The 12,444-nt window shown below is 53.0% G+C and overlaps 1 protein-coding gene across 1 annotated transcript in view; it reads left to right on the top strand.

Annotated features, from left to right (window-relative positions):
* XXYLT1 (xyloside xylosyltransferase 1) overlaps nt 1–11,886 on the top strand; it is a 163,773-nt gene extending 151,887 nt beyond the window's left edge. The window contains exons 4-5 of the mRNA XM_059687443.1: nt 10,316–10,712; nt 11,109–11,886. Coding sequence (XP_059543426.1) covers nt 10,316–10,712 — 397 coding nt within the window. The 3' untranslated portion in view covers nt 11,109–11,886. The remainder of the gene's footprint in view (nt 1–10,315; nt 10,713–11,108) is intronic.
* Nucleotides 11,887–12,444: the final 558 nt, after the last annotated feature.

Genomic DNA, 12,444 nt, shown 5'->3' with positions numbered 1-12,444 from the left:
CCTTGTTTTATATTCCACTACCACATTATCCTCACCTACAACCTAGAGATAACGGTACTCCCTTCATTTGTTTGTAACAAACTTTAAATGAGTTGCTACACTAAGGGCCTAGCGCATAGTAAGTACTCACTATGCATTAGCCATTATAGTGATTCTAATTCCTCCAAGGTCCCACCCTGCTGTTCACCCTATGTTTCTTCTCTTCAGTCTCTCCTCCTCTGGCACTCACCTTCCTTTCCCTTGGCATATACATGTGCTTAGCCATCCCCCTGCCAACTCTTGGCTGCGAGGTGCCACCTGCCTTCCTTGTCTCTGTTCCCTCCTGTGCATGGCGTCCCCAGTGCTAAGTGCACCCCACCCCCGCATCAGTCTCCATCACTCACATTCCCAGAGGTCTCATCGCCTCCTGCAGCATTTCCAAGTTCTCACCCTCTGCAGCGTTCAGCATTGCCCTATTCTCCTATGCGGTGAGGTGCTGGGGTGGGGACAGCCCAGGAGCCTGGAGAATCCAAGAGATACTGATGCTCTCAACCAGCAAGAGGGACCCCAGAGGTCCCCAAGGGGCTGAGAGTGGGGAAGGGCAGGGCATTGTGGTCGGAGGGTATCTGTCTCAGTTCCCTGTCACTGGAAGAGTGCCTCTTGGTGGCAATGTTCACGGGGGGGGGGGGGGGGGGGGGGACTGAGTGGGTAGCTCCAGTGGGATTTGAAGAACCCTGAGGCCAAGGTGAGGCCCTCATTGTGGTCATTAAAATTATTGAGGGTGCCCCCAGGGATGGAGCAGAGAGGAAGAGGGTATGTGTGGTGGGCAGAGGTGACGAACAAGCGATCAAGGAGGCATCCAGACTGATGATGATGCTATGGTGGACGGTGGAGAAAGCCTGGAGGTGTGTGTGTGTGTCCGTCCCTGGGGGCCAGGGGAGTGGGGCAGGATGGTTTCCACTTGGTGAAGGGAGGGGCCAAAGTACTCAGTACTGTCTGGGTTGTCAAATGAGAGGCAGAGGATGGACAGTTGGTATCAGTAAGTGGGCTTGGAGGGCAACATCTTGGGGGAGAATGTGTGGGGATCCACTGGACTGGAAGTGAGGGGGTGAGGAGAACACTGGGGCACTTTGGACACCTGGGTCACAAGACTGGGGGGCCAGAGGCTGGAGTGGGCACAGTGGGCCTGCAGGTCCAGCGGAGGGTGCGTGTGGCTCCCACAGCAGAAGGTATAGCCTGAGTCTGTCCTGGCCACACAGGCTGTCACTGTGGGGGACAGGAGAATGGGCTACTCTGAGGTCCCACATCTTTCCCGGCTACTCTCCTAACATCCCCTAAATATCGGGCCTCTCCAGAATTCTGCTGTGCCCACTGTGCCCTCCATGCCTGTGGCCTGTATCCGCCACCTGCGGGGCTTTTTCACGTTGCTGTTCTTCTCACGGGCACCTGTCCAGGACTGGCCGTGTCATTCCTCTTTCTTCCTCCAGCCTTGCCGTGGCTGTGAGTGCCTCCGCCATCCCTGCTGTAAGCCCCTCTGAGCTCCATCGGCCTGGACGAACCCTTCAAAGCTTCCCCCAGCATCCTGTCCTCCGTTTGTCCCCAGTGCCTCCCATGAGGCCCTCCGGGGCCCACACCCGGTCAGGCACACAGCGCTCCAGAGCTGGTTGTGGGATTGAGTGATGGCGAACTCCCAGCCCTGCCCAACAGCATTCACAGCTCTGGGGCAGCAGGTGTGGGAGGAAGTGCACGTGGCCAAGGTGTCCAGGCAGGCTGGGCTTGGGGAACAGCAGGCTGGGTGACACGCCTGCTCCCTGGGTGCGTGAGAAGAGGCTGATGCTTTAGAGAAGGGCACCACACCCCTCCGGAGGGCATGGGTGCCGCCTCCTGGTTTTGGCTGTGCCACGCAAGGTCAGGCTCATCACCAGTCCTTCCAGGGGGCAGTGGAGAAAGCAGGGACCGGGTGCAGTTGGTGGGCCACCAGCTTCAGAATTCATCCCGTCGCAGGTCAGAGGCCTCGCCCATAGGGATGGCCAACCCTTCATGGCCAGGGCTGTACCAGGATTTACAGAGGCCCACGGAGATGGATGGTCGTAGCTGTGTGGCATTGGGGGTGAGACAAACAATGTGGGTCACCTTCACTGTTCCGGACTCCCTGAAGCAGGAAACCATGTCGAAACAGAAACCTCACAAGCTGTCTGGTTGGATGAGGGCTGGTCTCCGAGGCACCACCACACCCTGAGAGGAGCCGGGGCAGGGTGGGGCGTTGGGTCTTCCATAGCTGAGCATCCACGGTGACAGTCGGGGCCACTCCTCCTGGGCATGGCGCTGGGCAGGGCTTGTGCCTGCATTTGCTCCTGGAGTTTCATCACAGCTGCTATGGGAACCGGAGGACCCACTCAGACCTCCGGCTGGATCTGCAGGCCCACCGTGCCGTTCCAGCAGGGGAGTCTCACCTCCATCCCCATGCTGTGCTGAGCGTGTAAAGGCCCTGAGAGGCCCTGTGGCTCACAGCGGGTCCTCAGCCCCGACTGTGGGTTCCAGATGCAGACCCTCTTCGTCCCACTACTGCCACTGGTGGTGGATTAGCATCGGGGTCTCGTCTCCTCGCTGCACCACCCATTCCTGGGGGCATGTTCTTCTCGCCTTGAAATCAGCTGGGTCCAGTAGGTGCTTCGTTGAATATTTGGTTACCGCGGAATGGTTTCTTCTCAGCTCCACGTGCTCGCTGGTGTTCCAGCAGGTCTTCCTAGGAGCGAGGAGACAGCAGTGTGTCCTTTTGGGCACCTCTGCTGGTCAGCCAGTGTGAATCTAAGTGTCTCTAGGCTCTGGGAAGCTGTGGCTCCAGGAGGGGCTTCTCTCAGTCCTGCCACTAACATTCTGTGTGACTTGGGGAGCAGTTCTTAGCCTCTCTGACCAGCAGAGCTGAGACCTAAGTCTGCTTCAGGCCTTGCGAGCAAGAGATCCCAATAAGGGTCAGTTGTGACTCTTGGACATTTGAAAGCTTTGCGTTGGCCCCAGCACTCCAGGCAGTCCCTGCCCTTCCCAGTGTGGTACCGTGGGGCAACAAGTTCTCCAGAGACCTGAAGTGCCAGTGTCCATCCCTCAGCACTTCAGCCTCGGCCCCAGCAGGACCGTCCCCCCGTGCCATTGCTCTGACACCAGCCCCATCACCCAGATGTCCCCATCCCCTCCCAGGACCTGGGGTGGACGGGACACTGGACGGCAGCCCCACTTCGCTCATCACTCCTGGCCTTCCCCTCAGAGGACAGGAAGACAGGTCCCCTCCAAGGCAAACAAGCGCTAACGGGGCTGGCGCGCACCATGGGCTTAAGGGAAACAGTGTTTCCGGATTCCGGCCTCGCTGATTAGACGGATCCGAAGCTGTGTTTGCTCGGGAGGCCCGGCCGTGGTTGCTCACAAGTGACTGCTCAACGCCCCTGAACACTCGGCCAAGCCACGGCGAGATGTGCTGCACACAGCGTTGTCTTCGTAAACCTCAGACCTCGAACAGGGCCTTCTGTGCCCGAGCACCCACAGCTCGAGCTCAGCCTGAGTCCGTGTAGGCTTCCAGGTCTTCGCTGGGGAAACTTGATCACCAACTTACACCATACACAAAAACAAACTCAAAATGGCTAAAGGACTTAAATGTAAGACGGGAAACCATAAAAATCCTACAAGATTCCATAGGCAGCAAAATAGCAGACATATGTCATAGCAATATCTTCACTGACACAGTTCCTAGGCCAAGAGAGACTAAGGAGAAAATAAACAAATGGGACTACATCAAAATAGAAAGCTTCTGCAAAGCAAAAGAAACCATCAACAAAACAACAAGAAAGCCCACTGTATGGGAGAACATATTTACCAATGATATTTCAGATAAGGGTTTAATCTCCAAAATTTACAGAGAACTCATATAACTTAACAAAAGGAAGATAAATGATCCAATCAAAAAATGGGCAAAGGACCTAAATAGACACTTTTCGAAAGAGGACATACATAAGGCCAAGAAACATATGAAAACATGCTCAAAGTCATTAATCACGGAGAGATGCAAATCAAAACAACAATGAGGCACCATCTCACACCTGTCAGAATGGCTATCAACAAATCAACAAACGACAAGTGCTGGAGAGGATGTGGAGAAAAAGGAACCCTCATGCACTGCTGGTAGGAATGCAGACTGGTGCAGCCACTGTGGAAGATAATATGGCGTTTCCTCAAAAAGTTAAAAATGGAACTCCCATTTGACCCAGTAATCCCACTTGTAGGACTATATCCCAAGAAATCAGAAACACCAATCAGAAAGGATATATGCACCCCTATGTTCATAGCAGCACAATTTACAATAGCTAAGATTTGCAAACAGCCTAAGTGCCCATCAGCAGATGAGTGGATTAAAAAACTGTGGTACATCTACACAATGGAATACTGCACCGCTATAAAAAAGAAGGAACTTTTACCAATTGCAACAGCATGGATGGAACTAGAGAGCATTATGCTAAGCAAAATAAGCCAGTTGGAGAAAGATAAATATCACATGATCTCACTCATATGTGGGATACAATGATCAACATAATTTGATGAAGAAGAATAGATCCAGAAACAAATGGCAGGGGAAAGGGGGGTGGTTAGAGAGCAACCAAAGGACTTGTATGCGTGCATATTAGCATAACCAATGGACACAGACACTGGGGCGGTGGGGGCTTGCCCAGGGTGGGAATGGCTTGGGGCGGGGTGTCAACTGGGGAAAAAGGAGACATATGTAAAACTTTAGACAATAAATAAATAAATAAATAAAGTGCGGGGGGGGGGGTGATTAATGGTCAAAAAATATAATCGTCAAAAAAGACTATTAAAAACCAGCAAACCAGTTTTCATGAAGAAAACCCATCTTTATGGAAAGGGGTATTTGAAATAAGTTTGAAAAGCAAAGTCATTTCCCCCCTCTGGTCTTTCCCTTATGACCACTTCCAAGGTCACTCCAACAGGTCTCCCAACCAGAGGTCCCGGCCAGAGAATCCACAGCTCACATTCTCCCGAACGAGCTCACATTGCCAAGAACGGTCCCTTTCTCCTCCCCGCTCTCCAGATCAGAGGCCCTTCATGTCTCTTCATGCTTTTTCCCTCCTGGGTTGACTTTTCTCAGCTCCTAAGGCTCAGAGTTTTCCATGCTCACTGCTCAGAGGGAAGAAGTGAGGATGGAAATACACACCATTTTTTTTTTGCATGTATCTGACCAAATTTCCCAATGCCATTTATTGAAGAAACTGTCTTGACTCCATTGTATGCTCTTGCCTCCTTTGTCAAATATTAATTGAGCATAGTGGTTTGGGTAAATTTCTGGATTCTCTGTTCTGTTCCATTGGTCTATATGTCTGTTCTTCTGCCAGTACCAGGCAGTTTTGAGAACCGTGGCTTGGTAATATAGCTTGATGTCTGGTATTGTGATCCCTCCAACTTTGTTCTTTCTCAGGATTGCTGTGGCTTTTCAGCATCTTTTTTTTTTTTTATTCCAGATGAATTTTTGGAGAGTTTGTTCTAGATCTTTAAAATATGCCATTGGTATTTTAATGGGGATTACATTGAATCTGTAGATTGCTTTGGGTAGTATGGACATTATAATGATGTTGATTCTACAAATTCATGAACATAGTATGTTCTTCCATTTGTTTATGTCTTCCTCTATCTCTTTTTTCAATGTCCTGTAGTTTTCCGAGTACAGGTCTTTTACCTCCTTAGTTTAGTTTATTCCTAGGTATCTTAATTTTTTTGGTGCAATGGTAAATGGGATTGCTTTTTCAGTCTCTCTTTCTGTAAGTTCACTATTGGTGTATAAAAAGGCCATAGATTTCTGGGTGTTAATTTTGTATCCTGCTACATTGCTGAATTCATTTATTAGGTCTAGTAGTTTTTTTGATGGAGCCTTTGGGGTTTTCTATGTACAGTATCATGTCATCTGTGAATAAGGACAGTTTTATTTCTTGTTTTCCAATTTGGATGCTTTTTATTTCTTCTTCTTGTCTGATTGCTATGGCTAGCACTTCCAGTCCTATATCGAAAAGGAGTGGTGAAAGTAGGCATCCCTGTTATTGATGATTATTAACTAGGACATACTTAATATAAAACATTTAGAAAATCCACCCTTATAACTGGAAGATGGGCTTGAAGATTTTTCATGTGTATTTTCCCAGTAAGCCTCATTGACTTCAGGGCAGACTTAGCATTTACAAGGGGGCAGGGCTTGTTTCACAGTTGAAGTTATTTCTAAAGGGAAAGAAAACTTTCCCCCTCTAGTGTGGTCTGCAGGTGACCATGGGGGATGGAGCAGACCTGCACAGGCCCAGGTCCAGATGATGAGGTAGGGCAACATGACTGGGTTGTGGGTGTGGGAGGTTGATCAGAGAAGCTCCTGGAAGCTCCAGGACTCAGAACCAGATACTGTGTCCATACAGAGGTCTCCTGCAGCCTCAGCATGTCACAGCAGAGCCCTGTGAGTATGTGCGGTAGCTCCAGGCCCTGTGAGGAAGACAAAGGGCTGGGCACCCTTTGACCTGCCTCAGAGTGGTTCTCGGGTCTGAGCCCCGAGGCTGTGAAACGTCAGTGGCAGTGGCATCATCTGATAGCTTGGACCCAGTGCCCTGGCCGTGGGGTGTGCCAGCGAAATCCAGAGAAAGGATTGAAATCTAAGTACTACTCCTTGGAACGTGAACTTGTGGAACCTGAGGGAAAGATGAAAGAGACCTGGAGATCAGGAGCCCTGGGTTCAAGTTGGGGCCTTGCCTCTGATGCACTGTCCCTCCCTGAGTCTGGCCCTGCCCCTGGCCCACTGAGCCCTCTGTCCCTCCCTGAGTTGGGCCCTGCCCCTGACCCACTGAGCCCTCTGTCCTCCCCGAGTTGGGCCCTGCCCCTGATGCACTGAGCCCCTGTGTCCTCCCCGTTCAGATGCTGGCAGTGAGCAGAGCTGAGGTAGAGGCAGTAAGAGGGCTCGCAACCCTGGCCGTGCTGAGTCAGGTGAGGAGTCTGTGGTCCCATCCTTTGTGGTCCCATCCCTCCTCGTCCCTGTGTCATTCTTTCTGCCTCAAGGCTGTCACAACTCCTCCACAAGAACCAGCCGACATGGCGGCCAGAGAACCCCACCATTCTTCTAAGTACCTGCTGTTTTTGCGGGTTCATGTTGGGGTAGCAGGAATGCTTTGAACAAGGGCAGCCTGGACATAATCCTGTGCTTAGAGACTCGTCGGTTTATCTTCAGGCGGTGTTTCTGCTTCAGCAGACGCCCTGAGCGGCTTGCATTTCTAATTTCCTGTCCCTTCTTTGCTTCGCCTTACAAATCATAACGTGCCGATGCCCAGACCTGTTTCCCTCTGGCCCTTTGTTATAAAATGCCTCTTGGTCCTGATCGAGTGGCCGTGCCAGGCATTCTGTTCCCAAGGAGGCACCTGGCTATGGTCCCCGCCTGAAAGGATGTTCTGTCCTCTCTCTCTGCCTCGGGCCCCCTCTCCTGGGCCCATTAAGTTCAGTGTCAGATCACCCTTGCGTGGGCAGGGAAGATGGGGGAGCTTCCCTGCTGAGGTTGGTAAGGTGCCCGGGGCTGCAGTGGCCTCCCTGCACCCCAGCTTGTGCAGGAGTGAAAACCCTTCTGAACCAGCTGAGCACCCTCTCGGGGGTCCCCGCCTCTCTCTACCCAGATGGACCCTGCAGTGGGGGGCTGTGTGCCCGTGAACCCGCAGCTCTCTGCAGCTGCTGCTCTGTGTCCTGACGACTCCCTGCCCGGGTTCCCACCCACGTTGAAGGCTGCGCAGCCTGAGCCGCACCGACCTTCCCTCATTCCTTGTCTAGCACGGTTTTGTTCCTGAAGCCCTGCCGTTCGGGCGCTGTACGAGGTGGTCCTGGGAGACCTCACAGACCCAGGGGAGGCTGACGCACCCCACACCGCATCCCACTGGTTCTCTGGGGAGGAAGGAGATGAAACCTGGGCTCGATGGCTTGTGAGGTGTCCAGGGGTTCCTCAGGCACCCCTCTGCCTCCAGTGTCCTTGCAACCCTCTCCTGTGAACGCTTCTGCTCTCACCCCCTGGCGTGGTCCAGCCCCTGGCTGGAGGGTTCCTCCTCTGCTGTGGTGGCCCACGTCTGTTTGGTAGAATTTTAGCTGGTTTGCAACCTGGAGCTGACACGAACCATTTGGAAGAAATATGGTAAGATGAGCAAACAGTTGCCGGGCTGCATGGCAAGTCCCTCTGCGATCCCATCTGTGCCAGCTTCAGCGGCTAGAAAGGCTCCCGCAGCTCAGTTGGCTTGGGAAGCTTGTTTTTGCCAAGGATTTTATCACCAAGCAGGCGCCAGAGCGCGGTTCCACTCATAGTCCATTCTGGCGAAGCTCAAACAATGAACCTGTGTGTTCTGCGTGTGAGAATGTCCAAAGGGAATGCCTTTTTCCTCACCAGGATCAAACTCCCGGCACCCTTTGTGATATGCGAGACCTCAAGGAGGGCCTCTCCATTCCCAGACTCGGAAAAATGTGTTAGAACAAGAAAACGGCCCGCTCTGGCCCACTGGAGCCAGGTCTCTGGTTTTCCTTCCACGGAGCTGTACACTTCACCACACCGACCCTACCCTGTGACTGGGCAGGGAAACTGTCGCTATGGGAGGCCAGCGGGGGGCATTTCCAGGCTGGGAGCAGAGAAAGGAGAGGCAAGGGGTTTGGGCAGGATGCCTTCCCCACCCTAAGGATTCTCTAGGGAAGTAAAAACAGGTGAGATGTGGTGTGATGCTAAACACTCCCCTGCCCCATTCCTGCCCCTTGCCCACAACAAAGGGCCCTCCGTCCTTCCTCCAAACCAGTGACCCCTCTGCCAAGACTACACGTCCGGGATGTGGAATCGCCCCTCCCGCTGCCCACCCTCGCAGCGCACAGGGGCTTGAGATTGGGGAGGTTGGAGAACAGAATAGCCAGTGCCCGACCATGTCAGCCCGGGGCAGTTCCCTTCTCCAGATGGAAGCCTTTGGATAGAGGGCCTAGTAGGGTCTCCTGGCTCTGACATCCCCTGAACTATGGGTCTAGACTGGATTTCTAAATCTGCCTGGAGGGAAATTGAAATTGAGGTGAGAGTCCCTCTAAAGTCACGGCTGACTTTCACCTAAACCATGGGTAGGAGTCCTGAGCCGCTTCAAGCCTCCCCCCCTCGCGCAGCCTGATGGGCTTGGGGCCCTAAAGAATGAGGCTGGTTCTAAAGCAGAAATGATTTTGTTTCAGGCTGTGCGTAGCTTCCTACGTCTTTACCAGATCAGCACTCAGAATCGTCTTCCCTTCCTTCTCTCTCCTCTCCTTTTCAAGATCACAAACAAAGACAAGAGGGTAGAAAGTTCCACCTGCATTGTTACTATCTTAAGAAGTGGACTCTGGAGCCAGATGCCTGGGTTTAGCCCAGGTGTGGGCAAACTTTTTGACTCGAGGGCCACAATGGGTTCTTAAACTGGACCGGAGGGCCGGAACAAAAGCATGGGTGGAGTGTTTGTGTGAACTAATATAAATTCAAAGTAAACATCATTACATAAAAGGGTACGGTCTTTTTTTTTTTTTTTTAGTTTTATTCATTTCAAACGGGCCGGATCCGGCCCACGGGCCGTAGTTTGTCCACGGCTGGTTTAGCCCCTACTTTATAAAAAATATATATTTTTTTGTTGATTTCAGAGAGAGGAAGGGAGAGGGAGAGATAAATAGAAACATCAATGATGAGAGAGAATCGTTGATCAGCTGCCCCGTGCATGCCCCCTATTGGGGATCGAGCCCACAACCTGGGCAAGTGCTCTGACCAGGAATCGAACCATGACCTCATGGGTCGATGTTCAACCACTGAGCCACACTAGCCGGGCTAGCCCCTGCTTTTGCTGCTTACTAATTGTGTGACTTTGGGCAAGTTACCGAGCCTCTCTGCGCCTCAGGTTCCCAGCTGTGAAGTGACTGTCATCTCGCAGAGCACCTGACTCACGGGGTGTGGTGAGGAGGGACAGGCCCCTCCGGGGCAGTGCTGCTGCATCCCGCGTCCACGCAGATGTGAGTGTGGCAGCGGCGATGCCGTCCTGTGGAAGTGGAGGATGGTGGGAAGTACCCGAGGCCTGGCGTCAGGAGACTGGGTCCAGGTCCCAGCTCTGCCACTTGCCTGTGTCAGGGTACAGATTCCGAACCTCAGAGGGCCTCCGTTTTCATAGCTGGGGAACTGGGGGCTGAACCCCTATCTCGCGCCAGGATGGTGGTGCAGACCCAGGGGAGCGGTGCTGGCAAACGGCTTCACCTGCACACACCGGACTAAGTCTGTTCTCTTTCCCCTTCCCAGGCACACATTCTGGCAGTTCCGCCATGAGAACCCCAAGACCCGGGTGGGGGGCCCGCCGCCCGAGGGGCTCCCTGGCTTCAACAGTGGGGTGATGCTGCTGAACCTGGAGGCCATGCGCCAGTCCCCGCTCTACGGCCGCCTGCTGGAGCCCGCACAGGTGCAGCAGCTGGCCGACAAGTACCACTTCCGAGGCCACCTCGGGGACCAGGACTTCTTCACCATGATCGGCATGGAGCACCCCGAGCTCTTCCACGTGCTGGACTGCACCTGGAACCGGCAGCTCTGCACCTGGTGGAGGGACCACGGCTACAGTGACGTCTTCGAGGCCTACTTCCGGTGCGAGGGCCACGTCAGGATCTACCACGGGAACTGTAACACCCCTATCCCGGAGGTCTAGGTACATGCTCCCCCGCCTTGCTCTTCAGATCTGGGGGAAGGGGAGGAGCGGGTGCCTCTGGGACAGGCCCCCGGGTGGTGTCTGAACCCCTTGAGAGACACTGCGGGAGGTCCTCTGTGATCAGGTGCTGCAGCTCTCCCACCCGTGGGCCGCTGTCCTGAGGCCACCCAGCGGGAGTGGCCTGCACATGGCTGGTGCTTGGGGACTTCTCCCTCCGGGGGACAGGCATCAGGAAAGGCAAGCATGGAGACATCTTCCCGGGGGGCTAGGAAGCCGGTGTTGGAAAAGAAGGAAGGGAAGAAAACCATGCCCTTTGCCTTCAGCCCCCAGTGAATGGAAATCCTTTTAAGAACAGGCCTTTCTTGGACAAAATATAAATTGATTTTAAATTGACAGGCTTCCATTTTGAGAGAAAGAACAAACAGAACTTCTGCAGCTCCCAGTGAGCTCTGAGCCAGTGAGCCAGAGCTGGCCCGGATTTTAAGCATTCAAACGAAGGCGACCTCCCACGTGTGCCCCCAGGAGGCTGCGCTCACGCCCAGGATGCTCACGTTGCCGGCTGCAGGGGTGAAGACCGGCGCCTCTTTGGAGAGGGCCTTCAGTGCCAGTGGTGGCCCACATCCCAAAGCTGGTCTCCTTACATGGCCTTCGCAGCTCTCACCTCCCAGCTGCGTCACAGACCTCTGCATCCCCTATTCGGCTGGGCCAGCTCCAGGGGACGAGACTGTGCTCAGAAATCAAATCCGTCATCAAAGAACAGAGGTCGGCCACCCCCAAGGGCATGCAGTGGGGTTGTCTGGGCTGGGAAGACTCATTCCAACGGGGAGCCCAGCCGTGCGCGCGTGTGACCATGTGGCTCGGACGGGCTGGTGCTCTGAGGCCTGTAAGCATTCCAGTCTCTGTTTAGAAAACCCTCCTCCAGACTTTCTCACTGCACAGGTCAGACCTGCCCCTTCGAAGCATCCAGGCTGTTTTTAAAGCCCTTCTTTTAGTGAGTTCTCCTGCGGGTGAGCTGCACACAGGAAGCTGCTCCGGGCCCACTGCGCAGAGTCCAGCTGAAGTCCTTGGGGAAGACGTGTTGCTGGATTTTCATCTTATTTTATTTCAGTTTCATTTACTTTTTTATTTCCTTTCATCGTGAGTGAGAATAGCTAATAAATAATCTTCAAGAACACAGTTTATTTATGTTGTTTGTGCTGTGCTCACAGTTTTCCGTTACACGAAGGTCCTGTATCGAAATCGAGAGTCATCCGTGTGGCTCAGACTCCCTCTCTGCAGGACTGAGCTGAGTGAGAGGTCCCTGAGGGCTAAGGGAGAGCTTGTCTGGGAGAGGGTGGGAGGGTGGTAGTGTTATGTCGAGAATCGTTTTATTCTGGATGTTGGCAGGCCCTTCTGCTCCTGGGAACAAAAACAACCGCATCCTTTCTCATTCTCCATCCCCCGAACTATCCCTGACATCATCCCCTGACGAAGTGGAGCACATTTCTCTCCTAACTCAGCTCCGACAGAATCAGTCTGTTCCCTGAGATGCTTGGTTTCCTATTTATAGCTTTCAGTCATCGAATGCCTGCCGTGTACCAAGCATTGCATTGGGGATTTATATACACCATCAGTAATACTCATGAGTACCTCACGAAGGTAATTAAAATTCTAAATTTACTGTAAGAAAATAATGAGTGCTGTGGACAGAGAGTCATTGTCACAGCTTTTTTCTATAATAGAAAAAAAATGG

Source organism: Myotis daubentonii, chromosome 3 (assembly GCF_963259705.1).
Source record: "Myotis daubentonii chromosome 3, mMyoDau2.1, whole genome shotgun sequence".
NCBI classification, from domain to species: Eukaryota; Metazoa; Chordata; class Mammalia; order Chiroptera; family Vespertilionidae; genus Myotis; species Myotis daubentonii.
This window is presented reverse-complemented; position numbering and strand designations above follow the sequence as displayed.